Genomic DNA, 23,185 nt, shown 5'->3' with positions numbered 1-23,185 from the left:
AAGGAAGCGTATGACACTAAGTGTAATTTTGATATGTGGTTTAGTCTTGCAAAAGCAGAAGTGGGGGAGTGCGTGGTAGAGCCACTCAAAACCCCACCTACATTTCAAAGACCTGTAATCACTCCAAAATATAATATTACTGTGAATCATACCTGGCTGGTTGCCTTTTGAGAGTTTGTCAAGGCAGCAAGTCAACAGGAAGAGGATATCAATATACACAGCTCTGGTCACCAAACATGGATTTTGCCTAGAAAGGTAAAGAACAGAAAATAAATTGGTATTTTTTCTCTCTGAGGCCTGGGCCACAGAAAAGAGAAAATGGGTATTTTCTACCAGGCATATCATAAGGCTTAGAGAGTAGTGTGTTCGTGTTAAGTTGCTTCAGTTGTGTCCAACTCTCTGTGACCCCGTGGACTGTAGCCCACCAGGCTCCTCTGTCCATGGGGATTCTCCAGGCAAGAATCCTGGAATGGGTTGCCATGCCCTCCTCCAGGGGATCTTCCCGACCCAGGGATTGAACCTATGCCTCTTATGTCTCCCCCATTGGCAGGCAGGTTCTTTACCACTAGTGCCACCTGGGGAGCTCCAGAGAGTTGTAACAAATGCTAAAAATGATGGACAGTCACCAATGGTGACAATGGTGAAATTTTCATTTCTCATGAAAAGAAAATGAAAAAAAAAAAAAAAAGAAAATGAAAATAAAATCCTAGCATTTATGGTGGAGGTTGGGACTGTGTTTGTACAAAACAGAAAATTCTATGCTCTGGCGCCAAAGAAAATTAACTTAAAACAAACAAAAACCAATACCCTATTCCAGTTATTTGAAAACAAGAGGGAAGTGGGAATATGACACCATATTCTATTATCTTCTTCTGAACTGGACAAATTTAGGGGAAAAAATCATTGGTTATGAATATCAGTGATTTAGCATTTTGGAGGAGAATTGCACTCACAAATGATAAACTGTATTTACAGACTTAAAAAAGCAGCTGAAAAAACAAACATGGAAGTATTAACAAACACTGTGACAGACACTGCTTTTCTGATAAATGAGATTTTTTTTTCTTCTTTTAATAAATGGAGGTCTTTTTACACTTTGAACCACACGCTGGAAAAAGTAAGTGGGCTTGGCTTGAGGGGGTCTAGATAAAAATGGAAGAATGAAGACTTTTTTTTTTGAGAATAGCACTGAAGCTCCCTGACTCTGAACCTCAGTTCACACTGATCATGAAAAGGGCCCAAACCTCCGTAGGGTACTCATAATTCAGTATAAACAGTAAAAACGGCTTCCCAGATGGCTCAGTAGGAAAGAATCCGCCTTCCAATGCAGGAGACGCAAGAGACACAGGTTCGATCCTTAGGTCAGGAAGATCCCCCTGGAGAAGGAAATGGCAACCCATTTCAGTATTCTTGCCTGGAAGATTCCATGGACAGAAGAGCCACTGGGTTGCAAAGAGTCAGATGTGACTGAGCACATGCACACAAGTGGTAAAAACAATATGGACAGACCTGGGTTTGAATCCTGGCTTTTTGCCATTTAGCATCTCTGTGACCTGAGTCAGATTCCTGACTTGTACAATGGACACTGTAATCACCTCACTGAGAGTCACTGTGAGCATTTGATTCGGCAGGTTCCCTGCTCTGCTCCTCTGCCTCCAACCTAGGATGGGGGGATGACATGAGTTCCAGCTAATGTATCTCCATCTGACTTGATCCCTCAATGCATCCTTCTCACTTCCTATAAGTTAACAGTTTTACCATTTCTCTAAAGTTTATTCTCACGCTATCCTGAACTGCCCATATCCTAGGGGCATGCAATATCTGCACGAGAAGCAAACCAGATACTTTTCAATTAAAACAAAACGGTCTTGTTTCAAGATTTCCCTGTTGCTGACCTGCCTCATTTCTGTTCCCTGACTTACTTCACCTACAGTATCTGCTTGCTCCCTGATTCCGACTCTGCCACGACGACTGGTTTATATGTACACTTCACATTTGGCCTAGTTTCATGCCTATGCCCAGTTACTTTTAAAAAATTAATTTTAAAAAACAGGTAACACATGCACATGGTATAAAAATAACTCAAACAGTACAGAAGGGTATACAGTAAAAATGAAGTTCCTTTTCCATGCCCCCACCCTCTACCCACATGTTCTGTTCCCCTGAGGCAACCACTATTACTGCTTTCTAGAGCATATCCTTCCAGGCACATTTTACAAGCATCTATCTATAGCTACCCACTTGCTTATTTTTATATAAGTAGCGGTTTACTACTTACTGAGTTCTGAGCATTACCTTTTTTTCACTAATACATTTTAGATAACATTCTATTAAAAAACACAGATTTGCCTCATTTCTTAAATGGTTGTGAACTGCTCCATTTCATGGATGTACCTATCCCCTAATGAAATAATTCAGATTGTTTAGGATATTTTGCTGAAAACAATGATGTAATAAATATATATGTATGTTAGTTTATGCATATGAATGAATATTCAAAAGAGAAACCCCTAGAAGCTTAAGTGCTGGATCAAGATATTCATACATTTAAAATTTTGCTTCATTTAGATAAGATGCTCTCCAAAGAGACTGGGACTACTTATGCTTTCACCAACAGTGTTTAAGACTCCCCTCCAACCCCAACAATCTGACTCACACTGGGATTAAACCTTTTGACCTTTGCCAAGGTGATAAGTGGAAAAACAGTACCTCATCATTTTAAGTCATAATTATTTTAAATGAAGTTGCCCATCCCTTCATAAGCTTTTCAAAAATGATATCCTAATTTCCTTTTCTGTGAACTGTGATCAAATCTCTGATCTATTATGTTATTGGTATTTTCCTTATTGATTTGTAGGAGCTCTTTGTATATTAAGGAAATCTGTCCTTTGTCCTATGTGTTGCAAATATTTTTTTGCAGTTTATCATCTGACTTTAAAGTTTATTTATAATACTTTTTTGGAATTCAAAACTGGTTTAATGCAGTCAAGTATATTATTTTTATCTTCTGGATTTTATGTCATGCTACCAAAGTCTCACCTTTCTCCAATATAGGTTTATATTTATACATTTTTCTTTAGTACTTTTTCTTCTAGCACTTTGCAGTTCCATTTATTTATTCCTTTCTTTATGGCTGTGCTGCATCTTCAACGCTGCACGGGGGCTTTCTCCAGTTGCTGTGAGCGAGCTGCCCCTTGCGGAGCACAGGCTGCAGGGAGCACGGGCTGCAGTACTTGCAGAGGGCTGGCTCAGTAGTTCTGGGGCACGTGTCTAGTTGCCCATGGCATGTGGGGTCTTCCTGGAGCAGGGATTGGACTCAGGGCCCCTACACTGGCGGGCAGATTCTCAACCACTGAACCACCAGGGAAACCTTACAGTTTCATTTCTTGTTCTTGTTAACACTTTGATCTACTTGGAATTTACTCTCCCCAAATCTTGCCTTTATATTTTGTCTCTACTCAGTTTTCCTCAGGTCAGTCAAATTTGACTTGTGAAGTTGAAAAGTCCATAGTCTATGAAAATTACTTCAACGGTATCATTCCCTGTTCTGGCATTTCCACCGTTTAAAACGTGGGATATCTTCCCTCCTCCCAATGGAAAATCACTCGGGAAAGAAAGCAAGAAAACCTAATGCAAAGGGTTAATGAATTATCAGACATGAAGCAGAAGGCTGAATAATAAACGGCCTGCAAACAGCAGGATGAATGCCTCCTGAGCATCCAGCTGTGAGCTAGGTGTTGGAAAAAGATGCACAAGAGATGATTTCTGGCCTCAGAGAGTTCTGTCTTGTTTTGGAGACAAAAATAAAGACAAAACTTGGGACAGGATGTAAGGAGTTATGGGAAAGAACATAATAGGGTGGACTAGAAACATGGAAGAGATGTATGAAGACCTAAGTCCAACTGTAAACAACGGAAGGAATTTAGATAGACAAAGCTGACAAAGAAGGGGATTTTGAGAGGGGGCAATAGAGGCGGGGAGAAAGGAGTCCTGCTTGTCTGGGGACCCATGGAAGATGGGATACTCCATGCTAACTGGTGCTCCTTGGTATAAAAATGTGCCGCCTGCTCCATTTGACCTACAGGGTCATAGCTTCTCACCTCAGATATTTTCCTGCTAGTGGAGCCACATAGAACCATAAAGGGAAGTTTTTGGGAAATTGGTTTGACTTTCAAGTTCAGTGAGGAACCTAGTTTCCATGATATTTTTAGCTAAATTAATATATTTTAGAATAGTTCTAAATGAATACAGGAAATCTTGGCAATCTTTACGTCCCCCAGCCAGGCTGAAGTGTTCTGCACCTTCTCTTGGCCTGGCACAGGCTGCCGACCTTCCTGGCAGCCTGGGACCCGGCAGGGACCACTCTGACTGCTCCCAGAACTGAGGTTCTACACCAAGTCTGAGGTAGTCAACGAGATCGTGGGAGGCTCCCTCAAATTCTGCTGCTTTCGATTCCAGGAAACAGAGAGGATCTGGGGCTACAAAGGAGTCCATCCATGGCTTCTCCTTCAAGACTGACTCAGAGAGAAATTCTGGCCCAGAGCCCACTGTTCAAGGCTCCACCCTTGAGGATAGCCACAGCCTCACAACATCGCTGTCTGGAATCAGAGTTGGGCTTCACTCTGAATTGGCTTCTAAGTCAGGAAAATAATTTTTTTTTTTCCTCTTTCTTTTTCTCTCCCTGTTACTTGGTGTTTGTTCTGACTTGGAAACGGTACACTGTGAGTTCAGGGTGAGCCAGAGGTTTGTTCTTGGTCTGTCAAGCCACTTTGATGATGGGAATAAAATCCTGGGAAAAAGCAAGCCAGCTGGACAGGAAACCAAGCCACAGGGTTTTGGTGGGTTTGGGTTTTTTTTTCCCTGCCCCCAGATGGAAAAATCCTGGCACAGGGCATGGTATAATAAAGATTGAGAGTGTTCAAAAAAAACTCAGGAGTGGTCGGGGTCTAACAAATGGGCTGAAAAACAGCATAATAGAGGTTTTAGAAGGAGTAACAGGAATCAGGTACTATGAGGACTAAGTTTACATAAATAAAGTGAAATGCAGGCCTTGTTAAAACTTTCTTCCAGTCTTTTTATCACTGGTCCCTTGACATATATATATCCACCCGAGAACTTGATTTCTGAACTTCATTAAACCTCCTGCCCTCTCTCCTGGAAGTTGGGGGAGGCAGAAGGCAGAGAAGAGAGAGCAAGGCTTCCCAGACGTGTTCACAATGGCCCTAGTGTCTGGAGGACACCAGAAGCTCTTGGGAAGCCTGTGATAAATTATTCACTTCTGTCCCTTCCGGAATCCCAGTGGCTGCAGAGCTTTTTAACTGAAGCCCATTCATTCAGAAAACATTTACTAAGAGGAAACTGAGAGCCAAAAATAATGCCAGGGTATGGATATATGAAGATAAAATGATTCAGTGACCCTCGTCACTGCCCTCAAGAAACTTAGAGTCCTGAATTGTGTTTTTCAAACTGTAGGTTATGACCCATTTTGTTGGTTATGAAATAAACTAGTAGGTTTAGATGACCACCTACAAGTGTTAAGAGAAAGCCTAAGAGAAAGAAAGGAAGGAAGAGGAAGCAGGGATGGAGGACGGAGGAGAGCTAGCCAGGGGAAAAGGGAGCAGTAAAAGATAATCACATTGCATCAAAGCAGTAAGGGTGAGCATCGTTCCCTTAAACTGTTACATATAGGATTTCGAGAAAATTTTTGCCCATAAAGAATTTTTAATAAATTACCTTTGATATAATTTATAAAATGTGATAATTTTGAGTAAAAATATTGACTGGTTTAGCCTAATGTCCTTTTCTTTTTCAGGTAATAAGCTACCATCTATTATACCAAATGGTATCAGTGGGGTATTCTTGATATCCAAAATGATGGTGGATAACATTCCCGAAACTAAATCTTCTAAATCTTGAGTAAATTCTCTCTGTTGTATTTTTCTACAAACTGTTCATATCTTACGTAGACAGTAAAATTTCACACTATGTAAGATTTCACAGGTATGTTTGTGTATATATCCACACAGATATACACATGGGGTACAAAGATACATACTAAGTCATCTGTAAAATCTTTTTCTGGTTGTGATTGGCTGTCAAAAAACCTTGAAAGGCCATGGTTTAGTGAGAGAAACACACAACCAATCATGTGGTATGATGGACGCTCAAAGGAGGGTTGACAGAGTAAAAATTAGGGATTCGTTGGGGGCGGGGGGGGCGGTGGGAATGCCTCAGTAAATCCAGAAGTGCCTTTGCAGGAGGAGTCTAAGAGATGGACCATGGGCAGAGTGACTCCAGCAGAGGAAGCAGCATGTCTGAAGATGACGGCATATTACATGTTTGAAAAATAAGAAGTACAAAGGGGATGTGGAATGGATGGGACAGCAGGAAATGACGCAGAATGATGACATGCCCCAAATGGAAGTGCTTAGGAGTGACCTTTCAGAGCTCCAAAAGCTCCGAATGGCTCAAGCCCAGGTGGGACCCCACTGGTCCACTGGACAGGTGGGGCCCCTGGGGTCCATTACCCTGCAGCCTTGGAGGGTTCCCAGCAAGAAACAGACAGCTCATTTAGGACATATTTTTCCTTGTCACTTTGGATGAATTTTACAGAAGAATTCACTGCCCTCCTCAGAGGGCTGAGAACAACTGTTCTGGCTTTGGGCTGCTAATGTCTGTTAAGGTCTAAGTCCTGAGAAGTCTATCTGGACTTCAACACAGTCAAGGTCGAAGGTCACTCCAGACCCCAGGGAATTACTCTCCCCCAGAATCCTGATTAGACTCATGATTTAACTTTATTAATCTAGAAACCTTTACTAAGTACCATGGGGTGTATCCTACTTGGAAGAGGAGTAGAGAAGGGGACAGGCCTTGAAGAGCTTTCGGTCGTGTGTGTGTGTGTGTGTGTGTGTGTGTGTGTGGTGGTACAGGGTGTTGTGGAGAAAAACAAAACACACATAAAACAACGTGAGAGAATATCATGGAGGAAGGGGCTGGAGATGTGGAAAGACTCCACAAGTGAATGGAAAGCAGCAATTTCAGACAAGAGAGTTCATTTTGCAAAGATCCAAAGATGGGAGCAAGCTTGCCGCTTGCTGGGAAGAAGGAAGACCAGAAAATCAAACAGGTGCAGCTGGCCAGTTTCATGGCTTAGAATGACTCTGGGGCGTGAGTCCTGGCAGGGGCCCATCATGGTCCATGGCGATCTCTCCCTCTGATCTGGGCTCCTCCATGAACTCACTCCCATTGAGGTCATGTCTGGTCTGCACCACAGTGACTACAAAGCCTCTTGTCGTGGAGCCAGCACTGGGCTTAATGAAGCAGTATTCTGGGGACCACCAACAGGACTGAAATAGGCTGGAAAGAAGAAAGCCAGAAAAAAAAAAAAAGAGGGAAAGGAGGTGAAGAGGAAGGCAGAAAGCAGGCAGGTGAGAAGCTGGGCCACAGGTGGGAGAAGAAGAATAATGCGGTGCGGAAAAAGGCAGAGAAGGGAGGGTGGAAATGGTCTCTAACGTGTCCCCACACCCTGCCACAGTCCCCTCACTGGACCCATGTTGAGCCGCAACACGTCCTGTACTTAAGACTCACTTCAAAGCCTGTCCTCTAGGAAGCCGTCCCTGACCAACGATCAGAGACTGGCCTCGGAGGACAGTGTGAATGGCGGACATCTCTTTGGACTTCCTCTGATCTCCCAGAGATCCCAATGGCCATCTTTGTAGTCCTCTGCAGTTTGAGACTCTGCAATGGTAGCTGTCCACAGACCAGATGCCATCTCGCCTTACATTTGGTTATAAGAGGAAGAGCTGCCGTGGTGAGGAGCCAGGAGGTACTTCTCTGATGTGGGCCGCATGAAGTCATATAAATGTGGAAGTGTAAATTAAATAAAAAAGACCCCGCTCTCCCTTCTGATTTCCATTTTTACCACGGCCCCCAGCCAAGCAATCATCCTATGACATTTCTGGAGAAACAACAGGGTATTTGTTTAAACCAAGATGCCAGACGGTCAGGAACTGCAGAATATATATTTTTAAACAAGTTCTTCCCCCCACCGTGTAACATCCAGAATTCAGATCGGCATGCAGGGCCAGCTGGCAGCAGCACGCAGGGCCAACACCCCCTGTTAGCCACCCCCTGGCTGGCTGACACCCCCTCTCGGCCCTACTCGTTTACCTTGAGCTCCCCCGGGGGAGGGGAGGCGGGTGGCGGCAGAACTCCATTTTTATGGTATGTTCCAGCTTCCATCCAGCCTTTCTTGGTCTGGAGCTCTGCGAGTGTTTATACTCACACCCACACATATGAGCTGCCCCACAGCCCTCCTCCTGGGATTCTCCTTTTAAAGTGAAGCCATCTTCATGCCCTGCTCTGGGTACTGACCAATTTGTAAGGAATTCTTACCAAGTTGTCAGGCATGAGGCAGGAGACTATGAGCTGTGAGTCTGTCCAGAAAGGGACCATATGTCCGAGCCATATGCCCTAGGGCACAGGGGCTGCCCCTGGAAAGGCTGCCCCGTGTCCGACTCTGTGCAGCCCCGTGGACTATACACTCCATGGAATTCTCCAGGCCAGAATACTGGAGTGGGTTGCCCTGCCCTCCTCCAGGGAATCTTCCCAACCCAGGGATCGAACCCAGGTCTCTCACATTGCAGGTGGATTCTTTACCAGCTGAGCCAACAGGGAAACCCTCCTCTGCCCCTGGGGAGACGGAATCTGTGAAAAGAGGGCCCCAACTACTCTACCAAGGTTCTGTGTAGGCACTTGGCAAAGACCCAGGCAGTCTGCATAAGGCCCTGGGGCTCTGCTTAGGTCAAGGTCAAAGTCACAGCCGCCTCTGCTTCTCAGGGGAGTGATGCTATATGAGAGGAAGCCCACAAGCTCAATGCCAAGGCTTTGTATTTCCCTCCAGGAAAGCTCACCTGCCTTTTCAGAGGACCCCCAGGGAGCCACCCACCCCTCCCAGTGGCCCTCATATTTTTCCATCTTTCTATTAGGCACCTTTTTCTCATTAATGTACTAACACTCAAGTTATGTGGAGAGAATGAGGGAAAAGAGACCTTGTGTGGGGGTTGGGATTTGTTCAAAGCCTAAAGAAACCATTTTAGAGGGTGTATGTTTTTTATTCCTTTTATGAGAGATGCATGTTTCCCCCCCTCTGTGACTTGTTTAAAAGTAAAGTTTAATATGCTGCCAGAGAAATTGCTGGTTAATAACTTAATAAGCAATGTGCTAGGGATTATGGGAGAAAGGTAGTATCCAAGAAAACTTTTATTGTACAGTTTGGGGCTTGGAGGATATATAGTTCAGTTATTACATAAAATGCTAACAGAAGTCCCCTTTCTTTTCAAACTTTACTTTCTTCCTAGAATTATTAAAAAAAATAGAATATATAAGTGAGGTGAATGAAAACTTCTAGTAGCTGCATGAGAAGTCTGAATGTAGATCACAGGTGAGGATTTCTAACAGTATAGTCTGAACTTTGTTCATGAAATCTTGGCGAAGCACACACTTGGAAATTAGCCCTGGCCACAAAAATAATATCAACTGCATTTTATTAAAAGTTTTATCTTCAAAAAACATTTTATCTTTAAAAGATTCTTGAGAGGAGAAAAATAGGCATTATTATTCCCATTTTTATAAGTCAACAAAGTAGCTCACATAGCTCAAGTGACCTGTCCAAGATCAGGGCAGAAACCAAGAATAGAATCAAGGTTTTCTAGACAAATTGTATCTGTGTGTCCCAAACACAGAGATGAAAAGGGAGAGGCGGGGCCAAACAATTAGAGTATGTTGGTTTGCAGCCACACGCTCTGGTGGTGTGTCCTGGTGGCCAGCCTGGAGAAGAGTGAGGTTCTAAGTACAGCTGTTTCTGTGAGGGCCACCAGAAAGGCCTGTTTTCAACGTGGCCAACAAGACTGATAAAGACTTCACTATCTGACAATAAATATTCCCTATTTGCTTAGCTCTTTTGTACTTGCATACGCATTACTCACTATGTCCTTTTCCACCTTCACCTACCTCCCATTTTGGATCTTCCAACTTAACAGATAAAAACTGACACCCGGGACTTCCCTGGTGGTCCAGTGGCTAAGACTCTGTGCTTCCAATGCAGGGGGCCCGAGGTTCAATCCCTGGTCAGGGAACTAGATTCCACATGCCACAACTAAGACCCCTGTGCAGCCAAATAAGTAAATAAACATCAAAACAAAACAAAAGAGGCCCAAGGAAGTTAGAGGCCACCCGTCACTGGTTAGCAGCTGAGCAGAGGGTCAGACACAGACATGCTACCAGCGAGTATATCCTGCCCCGCCTCAACCTCAGGGAGGTGTGCTCACAGCTAGAGTCTTTTCCACTCACCCAGGGCCTCTCAAAGTGACCCCCTGTGGGTACCCAGGAACACAGGGCCTTCGGGCTGGTAAGGGTCCCTTCCAGCCCAAGCGGGAATAAGTTCCTGATTGTGAGGGGAAGCTATTTCCAGAGACCCGCAAGCCACTCCAATCACTGAGGAAGCCTGGGCATCACATCAGCGAGGAGGAAAGTGAGGCTTTGGAGGGTCTCTCTCTCACCTGCTCCCTTGACTTACTCACATAAGGCCTGCCCACCTGCCCCACAAGCCTTCGGAGGGTCAGCCCAAAGCCCGGTCAATTAGGACAAGGGCACCAGCGCTAAGTCAGCTCAGTATGAGGACAGAGAAGCCAACTGAGGCCTCAGGGAGTGTGCCTGCTAGGTCTGTGTGTTGCCAGAAAGCCTGCCCTCAAGTTACTGACTTCAGTTAAAAGCAATGTCTCCAGATCAATAGTGAAAAACAGCTATAGACTCAGAAGAATTATTTACATACTAGCGCTTAGTAACATGTAAGCATGATGTGTGGGTCATGTCAAGCAGCAGTTAGTCAGCTGAGAGTGGATTTCTGGGGAAAGGGGATCTAGAGAAGCTGAGTTGTGTTGGCAAGAAGGTCTAGTGATGGGGTCCTGACCAAGGAGGGCAGCTCCTGAGATAAGGCCTTGGGCAGCCCAGAGGCTGGGGGTGGCAGTGTTTCCTACGAGGATGATCCAGCTGCAGCAAAGGAAGCAAGAGGACCAAGAGGCAGAAAACCAATTTGCTCTTTAAATCCCAAATTTGGGCTATCTTTAGAGCCAGACACATCTGTCAAGTAGGAAGAAGTCACCTGTCCCTTGTGTCTATTTTCCTGTCTATAGACACTGGTTTGGATTAGATTCCTGCTTTGAAATAATAAGGGGGCTTTCCTGGTGGCTCAGACAGTAAAGAGTCTGCCTGCAATGCAGGAGACCCAGGTTCAATCCCTGGGTCAGGAAGATCCCCTGGAGAAGGAAATGGCTATTTACTCAAGTATTCTTGCCTGGAGAATCCCATGGGCAGAGGAGCCTGGTGGGGCTACCGTCCATGGGGTCATAAAAAATAGGATACGACTGAGCAACTAACACTTTCACTTTTTTCACTTTTTTGAAAGAGGGAGTCAGGGTGCTCTTTGTAGTCCCTTTGGGGGCTCCAATGGTTGAGAAGCTATGTGGGTGGGCCTCCAGGCCCCCATCTCAACTTGCACCATGTTTGCCATCTCTATTATCTCAAACATCTTGAACTTCCACTTAAGCTTCTGTTTGAAGAAAGGATTCCACTGGATTAGATGATCTCTAAATTCCCTTTCCTGTTATAAACTCTGTGGTTCTACGGTCCTCTTAGCAATGTTCAGCAGACAATAACCATGAAATCTAAAATGCACATGGGCAGTATCTCTATTCCCATCACTAACTGCCCAGGCATGCAAAGGAGTTTCCAAGTGCCAGAGAGAGCTGGTGGTTGCTACTAAGGAGCTTCTATGAACCTCCAGCAGGGGCTGGAGATTTTTTTCAGTCACTGAGAGAGGCTGGAAAGATGTAACACGCTCCTCAGTGTGTTTCATCAGCATGGAGACAGCAGCCTATTTACTAGTGTAAGTCTGAGCTTACTGACTTCCTCTTCCCTCTTGGATCAGATTCAAATTCCTCTGGCTGACATTTAAGGCCTGCCACAACTGGTCTCTTATCAAATCTTGTACAGCTCTCCAAACACACCATGTCTTCTTTGGCTCTACACCCCCACTGGCCTAAATGCAAGCACTTTCTTCACTAGTGCGTCACTGACCATGCTGTCCCCCATCTTGATATGCTCTTTTCTCACCACTTACGGTGTTTCCAAATCACGCCCATTAAAACCCAGCTCAATTACCTAACTCCCTTAGGAAACCTTCCCTGGCTATCCCAATCTACATTCTTTTCTGAATTCTTATACTTGATATATATACTATGGAATTAAGAATTCTATATGAATGTCACTGTTGATTTTTTTCACATGGATAAGCTCTTTTCAACTAGACTGGATCATAACTAAACCTTGACAATAGAGGCTTAATTATATATATCTAAAGTGGTCTCTGCTTCTCAGGTGGCTCAGTGGTAAAGAATCCACCTGCCAATGCAGGAGCTGCAGGAGACTCGGGTTCGATCCCTGAGTCAGGAAGATTCCCTGGAGGAGGAAATGGCAACCTACTCCAGTATTTTTGCCAGGATAATCCCATGGACAGAGGAGCCTGGCGAGATACAGTCCATGGGGTTGCAAAGAGTCGGACACAACTGAGTGGTTGAGTATGCATGCGTTTACAAAAGCAGTCCCCACAAGGCTGGGCACTACTAAAATTCCTTTCTTTGTACATGGACAATGAGACCTTCACAGCTTATTTAACATTATAGGCTCTATATCAGTGTAACTTCACTCATTCTCCAATCTGTGAGAATTAACCTTATCTAACAATTAAATCTCACTAAGCCTTTAAAGACTTCTCCCTTCTCTTCAAAGATGTCCTTGACATCCCACCCCCAATAGCTGGCTTCTATAATACACTCTGACCTCATTCTAGCATTACCAAAATCTTACATGTTTACAGTTAATTAAATCCATACCCATCTTATTCACTTGGTTTTTGAAATAGGGACAATATCATTCATCTCTACATTCTCCACTGTGCCATCTGAATTGGCTTGGATTCATTGGTAATGGCTCAATGAAGGGAACCAAGGTGTTAATTTACTCAGAGGATGAAACATGTCACATGCTAAGGAAAAAAAAAATAACCCACTATATTACAGTTTTACATAATATTATGAAAATGTGTTGAGGCCATTTAAAGCCTGCATCCCTTGCAAGCTGGGCAATGACAACACTGCCTAAATCTTCCAACAGCAATACCCCAAGAAGCCAACAGCTACAAGTGGAGCAAGACAGATCTTTCTGAGCCCTTTATCAAATAAATTACCACCTCCAGGCTAGGTTTGAAGATTTCTATATTTAAAAGGTAGAAAGTTGGGGGTTGAATTCTTGATGTGCAGTTGCATAAACAAACTATTTTTATTTCTTGCTGCAGTAAGGAGGAAGCTTTGATCTTGGGCAACTTGTTCAAAGGCTCAGTTTAATATATTGATCACTTCTGAGTGCTTTTACCTGACTAGTTTCCATAAGCTCAGCCTGTCAACAAGAAATACCTCATGTAGTCTCAAGCTTCACTTCTTAAACAGCTTATTCCTTTAAAACTTGACATAATTTTAAAAGGAATATCTAATGAAGAAAAGGTTTTGTGCCTTGTTCACTGCTTTCGGTTGAAATGTGCTAACTTAATGTTTCTCTCTGTTTTTAAAAATACAAACAGGATCTCATCCCGAGATATCATGACCTTGAACATTCCTGAGAAGTCTGAAAGGGAAGTGAACAAATGTCAACAAGCTTGGGTCTAAAATACACCAGCTTCATTTCTCTCATCATTCAAGTATGCACGAGGCTCAGAGAGACTTTGAATAGGCTGAGCTGGGGGATTAAAGAGGGGTCCTGATGAGATTCTCCCTCCCTGGTAAAATCTGGGGGTTGAAAGAAAAGCAATTAAAAAGGGGAGGGGGTGGCGGAGTACTGGGAAAACTTTTGAGAAAAAGAAAAAGAGCCTAGAAGAAACAAACCCAAAGCAAACCCAACCCCCAGTAATGCCTGGAAACTTGCTATGTAAGTAACCATCCCTGTTAAGACTTGCTTCCCTTACAGTTTTGGCAGGGACCACAAATGACAGCCTTAGAATGCCACATGATCATCTGAATATTTTAACAACCCATCTCCACTGGATTCATTTCAGCAGCATGGGAGTGAAATGCAACCTGCAGCTGTGGCGAAGGGCTAATGCCCCTCGCAGGAGTTGTGAAAGAAGGACCTTTTCTTTGGGGAGGGGGGCTGGTCCAGAAGATGCGGGGGATGGGGGAGGGCAAAGGGACATTGGGACAATGGAATCTGACCTAAATCCCAGGATTTCTGCCTGGGAAGTATAGTCTCTTGTGTGAATAAATCTGGTGGTTAGAAAATAACTGCTGTCTTCAGCTGTAAAGCAAAACAGAACCCTAAACCAGGACTTCTGCAGCTGGCCACAGACCCCCCTGGGGCAGAAATGGGATTGCCACACAAAAGCCAGCCTTAGCTTTGTCTCTATAAGCATATTTTTCTTATGTATTTAGATCCCAGGCCTTCCATGAGCATACCACCTCAGCTTAGAGGGGGCCAGTAAGAAGGAGAGAAAATGGGGAGAGCAAATGAGAGTATGGCTAGGCAGATGGATAGGGAAGGAAGTCTAGGACATGGAGGAGGGACTGGGTGGTGTCAGGAGCACTGATGGGAAGTTGTATAGGGGAAGTGAACGGGTCACACAGCTAACACAGTCTGCAAATAAGAATTAACTTGGGGAAACAAATCGTTGGGTCTAGGACAAAGAGGAGGTCTTCAACAAACATAAACTCCTCCCATCATCTCTTCCCTCCATCAGCACTGATTATTCAAAAATTTATTTCCCAAGGTTGTTTTCCTAATAACCTTGGGACCTGTTCTTGTATTCCTGAGAGCCTGTTTTTCTCACCAGTAAAGTGAAAGTTGCTCAGTCGTGTCCGACTCTTTGTGACCCCATGGACTTCTCCAGGTCAGAATACTGGAGTGGGTAGCCTTTCCCTTCTCCAGGGGATCCTCCCAACCCACGGATCAAACCCAGGTCTTCCACATTGCAGGTGGATTCTTTACCAACTGAGCCACAAGGGAATCAGACTATTATTTCTCAACAGAGTATCAGACTATTATTATTTTTCAAAACGATGAATATTCACTGCATGCCAATGAAGCCTGACTCTACCCCAGACACTGAGTCTACTGGGATGGCTGCCCGGACAAGGGAGTGTGGACTCCCCAGAGGCATCTGGTCCCCCTTGCTGCAGGTCACACCAAAGAATTCTGTGCTGATCCCTTCAGTAGCCTCACCCTCTCCTATGGTTCCAAGCTCCAGACACAAGCCCTGAGAATGAGGGGGTGAAGGTGGGAGTATTTCAAAGGGTGGGGTGATCCACAGTGGCTGACTCTCTGACCCTTGGCCCTCAAATGGGCCCTGTCTCAGAAAGCAGCATCGGAATCACCTTGGAGCTTGTCAGAAAAGCAGAATCTCTGGCTCCACCCCAGGCCTACTGAAGGAGACTCTTCATTCTAAGGGCCCCACAAGGTGATTCACGTGTACGTTAAGGTCTGAGAAGCACTGTTATAGAAAATATTCAGTTACCACCATTCAGAGCCCTGACTTAAAAACACTGGATAGATAGACGCAACGTAGTCCAGTAGAAAGAGCCTGACAAGGAGTAGGGAGTTAGGCCTTCCAAAAAGGTTAGCTGTTGTGAGGTAGTTGTTACAGCCTGGTCAGCTGTTTGAACACAGGCGAATCCCTCATATCTCTGGGTTGCGCTTTCCCACATGCATGGGGATGAGAGTGAACTACAACAAACTTTATGATTCCTTCCGGTTCTAAAGTTCTAGGTCTACGACTCTATTTGACAAGACTGTTTGGCTGCCTTCTCCATACTAAAGTAGGGGCTTTAATAAGTAGTTTCTATGTTTAATACATCCTGGCATACAGCAGGGCTTAATAAATATTTGTTGAATGAATGGGAAACACACTGAATGGCCAGTAATGGAACAATGGTAAGGTCAACCTAATGACTGACTTTTCCAGTGACAAAAATATGCTATCTTTAACAAATGATGTTTTCAAAGATTTTTTTAATACAAAAACAGGCAAAAAAGCATTTTACTTTTAGTGATGCGTAGACCGTAAAAACTAGACAGAAAAGCAAGAAAATAATTATCATAAGAAGTCTGGATGATAACCTTTAGAGGAATGATAAAATACAAAAAGAGTTTTTTAATATTTGTCATTAAAATTTTTTTAAATTGTGATAAAATAAACATAATATACAATTTACCATCTTAACCATTTTAAGTGAACGGTTCAGGAGTGTTAAGCACACACACGTGGTTGTACCAGCAATCTCCAGAACTCTTTTCATCCTGAAAAATGAAAACTCTCTGAGTAGAACTCTAGATACTTGCTTTCCTGCTAGCCCCTGGCAACCACCATTCTACTTTGTCTCTCTGAATTTGACTACTCCAGGAACCTCACCTAAGTGGAATCGTATAGTATTTGTCTTTCTGTGATGGGTTTATTTCATTTTGCATAACGTGCTCAAGGTTCATCCACGTGGTACTGTTAGAATTTTCTTCATTTTTAAGCCTAAATAATGTTCTCTTGTTCATACATACCATATTTGTTTATCCATTCATCTATCAATGGATACTTGGGTTACTTCTACTTCTTGCCTATTGTGAATAATACAACTATAACACATACAAATCTCTCTTCATGACTCTGCTTTCAATTCATTTGGGTCTATAACCAGAAGTGTAATTCCTAGATCATATGGTAATTCTATTTTTAGTTTTTTGAGGAAACCCCCTACTATTTTCCATAGCAGCTACACCATAAAGAGTTTTCACACACACACACACACACACACACACACACACACACACAAGCCTGCTCACCACAAATAGCAGACCCTGCTCACCACAACAGAGAAAGCAACAAAGACCCAGGGCAGCCAGAAATTTAAAAAAAAAAAAAAAAAGCCCATCAAAAAAAAAAAGAAGACTCTTCAACAAATGCATTCATATACTGTTAAACGGAAAAAGTGATACATACATACAGCTTAATTTCAACTACATTTAAAAAAACACAGGAAGAAAGATGAAGTAACTATGTATATAAAACTGTTAACCAATAACAGTGGGTTCCACTGGATGTTGGTGAGATAGACTTATATTTTCTTCCCTAATTCTCTATGATAAGCACAAACTACACTGGTAGTCAAGAAACAAAGTGAAAAAAATTTAGTAGGACTCACTTTTCTTCTTGGGCATCACATCATCCATCGCATGGAGTCTGATAGTCCATTTAGTTTACCACATTTATTCAAAGGGCACGCGCGCGTACACACACACACACACACACACACACACAAACACACACACACGTTTTTCCTTTTATAACCAAAGATGACAGATAACCAGACTGATTTCTGAAAAAACTTAAAGCCCCAAATAACAGTCATTCCAACTCTCAATCAAAGTCAATAAATCTTTTCTCCTCTTTCTCTTACTTAACAGGGCTTTTGAAAAGTCCTTCCTATCCAGGCAGGACCTGTGGTCCAGCTGGGACGGCAGAGCTGGAATCTGCACAGAGCAGGGCCAGCAGGCAGGGCTGCGCTGACTTCCTCTCCGTGGCCCCCACAGCCGGCCTCACCAGGCCAGCAGCTGACCCCTACTCCCACTTGGTTTTTGGCCTGGGTCAGTAGATTTCTTTCAGTAGTTGGTAAACCGTCTTTGCACCAGGAGAGAGATAGTAAACTGGACTGAGGAGAGAGGGATGGCGGGGAAAGGGGAAGGAAGGGACTCGAAGGATGAACGAGCTGATTTCCATGAAGGCTTTGACATCTTGGAATGAAAAGTGGCCTGTAAGAGCAGAAGCCCAGTCCTCTACTCCGGCCATGTTGCCAGCTGGCCATTCATCACCAAAAATTCCCCAACAAATCCATGGCTGTTGCTTAATCACCTCATATAAACCTCTATTAATCTTGCAAAGTCAAAATACAAATACAGGACAAAAGTCTTTATGTACCCTCAATTTTGGGGTCAAAATGTTAAAAAATGGAACTGATCATCCAACGGTTCCAATGAATTTTTTAAACCTCCTTTTGGGGAATAAATAACTGACCTCCTCACTAATGTTTTAGTATCTATTAGACTGAATAAACTCAAGCTAAATGATCAAATAAACTGAAGAAGGAAAAAGCTGTTGGTGTTAAATTTTGAACAGACTTTTTTTTTTTTCTTTGCAATAACAGTGATGTTTCAAGACAAACTCAAAAGAAACAGAAAATCCTTAGTAGGCACAAAGGAACATTTACTATTCCTCTTTCTTTTGTAAATTGCTGGGGACATAAAAGAGCCTCTTCAGCAGTGACATTTGGAATACTTTGTATTATAACACCTTTTGGGGAAAAGCATATGAGAATATGTCAGGGGTTGGCTTTAAGAAGGGCCTGCCTGGACCCAGAAGTGGCTCCTCTAAGCATGGGACTCCCAGTGCAGACAAACAGCTCTTAGGACAACACTCTCAGAGGACCTCAAGGACAGGGCAGGCATGCGGCAGGCTGAGGCTTCATCACTTATACCCGATGCTATACTTTCCCATTTAGGAAATTCAAAGCTATCCTGCCAGTAACATGGATAATCCAGAAAAACTGACACATGGGTTTGGGATATATTGTGTTCTGGCCATGTGTTTTCCTCTCAAACTCTATTCTAGGCTCTGAACACATCCTGATTAATATGGTAAAAGTGTGCTGTGGAGTAAGAGGAAGCCTGGTGTTACAGACCACCCACAGAGTGTAAAGTTCACACTTGAATAAAGAGTTGACTGTACTGGAAACATAAAAGTGGCTTTCCTAGACTCCGGGCAAGGAAGTTGGAAACCCAGCGAATTTCAGTGATTCATGTCTTTGTTTTCTAGGCTGGAAAATCATGGAGGAAAATCAGAGAAGGGGAGGGAGGAAGGATGGAGGCAGAGGATAATGAAAAGACTGACTAGGAAACTGCAATAGGGACCACAGGGAAGTCCGAGAGGATTTTTCTAGCTGAAGGGGAGGCTGGTGGCAGCTCTGTCACCCATCTTCAGGCACTGCACAACATGAAGGTTCATTCAGATGGCTGGCCTGTTACTCCATCTCCTCCTTCCAAGAAGGAACTGACTCAGGAAGCCAGCAGATGATGAATTTCTCTTTCTTTTTTTTTTTTCTGTTTTCAACCTTTTTGTTTGTTTGTTTGTTTTCAACTTTTTATTATGGAAGTTTTAAAGAATATACTAAAGCGGAGAGAATAAAATGATGAAGCCACATAGACCCATGACCAGACTTAAACAATTATCAAAGTATGTCTACTCTTCTTAATCCTCTCTCCTCCCTCAAGCTGTATTAAGGCAAGTATCAGACATCAAAAAGATGATGAATTTCTATGAGATTCATCAAGAAGCAGCAAACTAAGGGGGCAGAATGTCCTTCCGTACAGTACTTGAAGAATAGGAGATTCAGATTTTGTCTTGGGGCAGTCCTTGTTGGAAGCAGAGATTTCTATAGGATAATTTCCCTGATTTCCTGATCCCCAGAAATAACAGCTAAGAGGACCAGGCCCACTAATTGGTAAACAGAGGAGAACATGAATATGATCACAATTCCTGTTCTCTCAGAAAAAGCATCTTGGGACCTTGTCTAAAAGCCACACAGAGGCAAATGATATTAGGCTTAAGGGAGCAGTTTTTGGAGAGGAAACAAAAATTGGACTAAAATTGAGAGGCTCACCATTAACCATCCCTTTATTGGCATTTCAGATACCAGCGAATTTCCCATCAATAACCCTGGTCAAAGCTATAGTTGCTTAGAAAACATAGAGCCTCAAGTCTCCACTCATTGAGAAATTCTTCATTAGATCCCTTTCTTTCTTTCCTTTTTAAATATATTATTCATGTATTTGGCTGCACTGGGTCTTAGCTGTAGCACTCACGGTCTTCTATCTTCACTGTGGCCTGTGGGATCTAGTCCCCTGCATTGGGAGTGTGGAGTCTTAGCCACTGGACCACCAGGGAAGTCCCTGGGTCCCTTTCACCTAAAGGTCTCCTTTAGGACTTTTCACTGTGTGGCTTCCATGTATTTCCTCAGTCCCATTCTCTGCCACACATCCCTTACACTTTAGGTTTCAGAAGAGCTAACTTCTGTGCAGTTCTTGACACTTACCAAGGCATTCCACATTGCTATGTCTGTGCCTATGACATCCCCTGAGCTTGGAATACCCCTCATCTGTCGTGACCACTTGGCAAAGTTCTTAACTCTTGAAGGCATCCTGCCCACCACCCCCTAGGCTACTCCTGTACCTACTATATACTTTTGTTACCACACTTTCTATATTCAATGAAAATAATTTATTTACACATCTTTCTCACCTCCTGGACGGGGCTCCTTGAAGCCAAGACTACTTCCTTCTATATCTTTGTATCCCTATAGCTCCTAACACAGAGGTTATTGTGTAGTCTATGCCCAACGAGACTTTGCTGAATTCCACTGATTTGTGGGTCTCACATTAGCCATTGTTTGCCCCACCACATAAGGTGGGGAGCCCAAGGAAAGTGAACAAAAGAACATTTTTTGAAAAATAAAAAAGAGGCTGCTATGTTAGGCAACCAAGATACTAATCATTAATCAAAGGCAACATACTACAGCATGGAATGTGGTAGGCTGTGGGCCTCTGCTGGGCTCCTTTCTCCTGGAATCACAGAGGGTGCAAATGGGGGTGGCAGATCCTCACAGAAACACTGTCCTACCAACATAACGTTCTGAGACACAGATATCGAACACTGTGTTACACAGAGCCCTTCCTGTGTATTCGAGAAAATTGAGAAATTCTTCTTACTCCATCTTTCACAGAGAAAATGCTTTAAGTTTCAGAATAAACTAACGATGGCAAGGATGAAAAAAAAAAATACATATCTAGCCTCCTTTGCCTGGCTTAATCAAGCTCCTCCACTACACACCTAAAATGGCAACTTATATCTTTTTCTTAATCAGCCCCACTGGGCCTCTCTGCACCTGCCTAAGTCTTACACCAGTCTCTCATCTCTGAGTTGCCATGGTGTCCGGTAGTTTGTACCACATGATTCAGTCAATTACTGCCTTTCATTGTTAGGTTATCCAACACAGGACTGGGCACATAGCAGATATTCAAAAAACCAAACTGGTGGACAGATAAAAAGTCATAGTACATGCCCCCCCAGTCACCCAGCAGTTTTAGAAAAATTGTCAAGAAAATATTTTTCTTTCTTTACCACAACCCAAAGTTTGAAAAAGATATATAACTCCAGTAAGTTTAGAAAGCTCATGCCAGTGACTTTTAAAACTCCCACAACCAGGAACAGCATTTCTCCAGTGTATTTCTAACCCCCGATAATTCCGTGCTCATGTGGGGCTTTAACATACCTCTTGGCCAGCCAAAGCTTGGCTTTGGTACAAACAGCGACGTCAGCCAGTTCCTGCTGAAAGTATGTATTCATTCTGTATTTGGAGTCTGAGAAGGCTTGTAACAAATGAAGAACCTAAACCAAAAAAGAGAGAGAAAAAGCAACATCCTGCTGTGAAAATATATTTTTCCTAAATGTCCAGTTCTTCCCTTTTAGGTTTCCTCAAAATATTCCCCTCAAAGAAAACAGACACCTGCAAAATGTGGCTCTGGTCTCCTTGCAGGAAAAGCATGTTGATTTTGGAAGGACGCAGCAAGTGGTGAAAAACCTTATGTCTTTCATCTCTACCTGTGCTCTGCGTTCCTCACCAAGTCTAGAAAAAGATGACTATTCTGTGACCAGTCATTAGATGCAAGAGTTTATTACTTATAAACAGCCTAGAAATTTATTTTAGCAAAGAAATACAAACATCTTTATCTTAGCAGCCTCATGGAAAAAAAAGTACTTTTAAAAAATCATTTCTGCATTTATTTATTTTTGGCTGTGCTAGGTCTTCACTACTTCACACAGGCTTTTTCCCTAGTTGCAGAGGGTGGGGGTTACTCTCTAGTTCCAGTGCATGGGCTTCCCGTTGCGGTCGCTTCTCTTGTTGCAGAGCACAGGCTTTAGGGTGCCTGGGCTCAGTAGTTGTGGCTCCCTGCCTCTAGAGCACAGGCGCGACAGTTGTGGCACACAAGCGTGGTTGCTCCACGGATCCTCCTAGATCAGGGATCGAACCCGTGTCTCCTGCATTGGCAGGCAGGTTCTTATCTCCTGAGCCACCCGGGAAGCCCCTCAAGCAGTATTTTTTAAAGTCAAAATCTTACTACACAGGAAAAAATCAACTGTCTGTGGGTCTAATCTGGTTTGGGGTTTATCAGAATGGGCTTGGCTGAAGAAGCAGGCTGTAATGACGCTTGCCTTTGCAAATACTGGATAGTGATGTCTGTACACTACTGAGATTTTTTAGATCTTTTCTAGGATGTCAGGAGCTGAGGCAGCAGTGCAGAACCCTGCTCTTACTCTTCCATGACTTTATACGTTAGAATTAGGCAGAGAAGACAAATCCTGCTGTCTCTCTCCAGCTGCCTATATTTAGAAAGAAGGCCACAACCCCAGCAAGGCCATGGCACAGCCCGTGTGTGTGTGTGTACTGGTTTGTGTCCATATGTGTGCCTTGGGTTCATTCCGTGATGACACTAACAAGGCCTCCTGAGTGAGAAGTACTAACCTGCAGCAGAGAACAAAAGAGGATGAGGGCATAAACGAGATCACTGGCCTTAGCAAGTGTCAAGGGAAAAGACATGTCAGAGAAATCCCTCAGCTCCTTTCTCAAGCGGAGGAGGAGGGTGGGGCAAAGCAAGCACAGATAAGCACATCAAGAACTTGGGAAGCCTCTTTTATTTTTATCTTTTTGGGGGAAGCCTATTTTAATAATCGGAGTGTTCTCTTTCTGTTGTATCCTTTACTGGGGCTGCAGATTCTTTCTAAACAGCAAGATTCTACTTTTTCTTCTCTTTCTCTCCTGTCAATGGAGGGCATAACTTTGAGAGTTAAATATGGAAAGGAAGTAATGAGAAAAAGCAAAAGGTCAAGATAAGACATCCAGAGCCATCAGACCCTAAGTGGGGTCTGAGCAGGCAGGTTTTCCTGGGTCAGAGATCTGCAATTTCCAACAACAAATATATGCTGTGC

General features: G+C 43.4%; 1 protein-coding gene and 1 non-coding gene across 6 annotated transcripts in view; one reads left to right on the top strand and one right to left on the bottom strand.

The window, feature by feature from the left end:
* The window catches only part of THADA (THADA armadillo repeat containing), a 327,909-nt gene that overhangs the window by 77,624 nt on the left and 227,100 nt on the right, over window positions 1–23,185 (bottom strand). For all 5 annotated transcript variants that reach the window (XM_043918136.1, XM_043918140.1, XM_043918139.1 and 2 more), the window contains 2 exons: window positions 21,471–21,586; window positions 153–247 (listed from right to left, as the gene is read on the bottom strand). In XM_043918136.1, the coding sequence (XP_043774071.1) occupies window positions 153–247; window positions 21,471–21,586 (211 nt within the window). The remainder of the gene's footprint in view (window positions 1–152; window positions 248–21,470; window positions 21,587–23,185) is intronic.
* On the top strand, window positions 10,063–10,136 carry TRNAG-UCC. The gene has a single exon. It is a non-coding gene; the product is annotated as a tRNA-Gly (tRNA).

Source organism: Cervus elaphus, chromosome 11, assembly GCF_910594005.1.
Source record: "Cervus elaphus chromosome 11, mCerEla1.1, whole genome shotgun sequence".
NCBI lineage: Eukaryota > Metazoa > Chordata > Mammalia > Artiodactyla > Cervidae > Cervus > Cervus elaphus.
The sequence above is the reverse complement of the archived record's forward strand: the minus strand, read 5'-3'. Positions and strand labels throughout refer to the sequence as shown.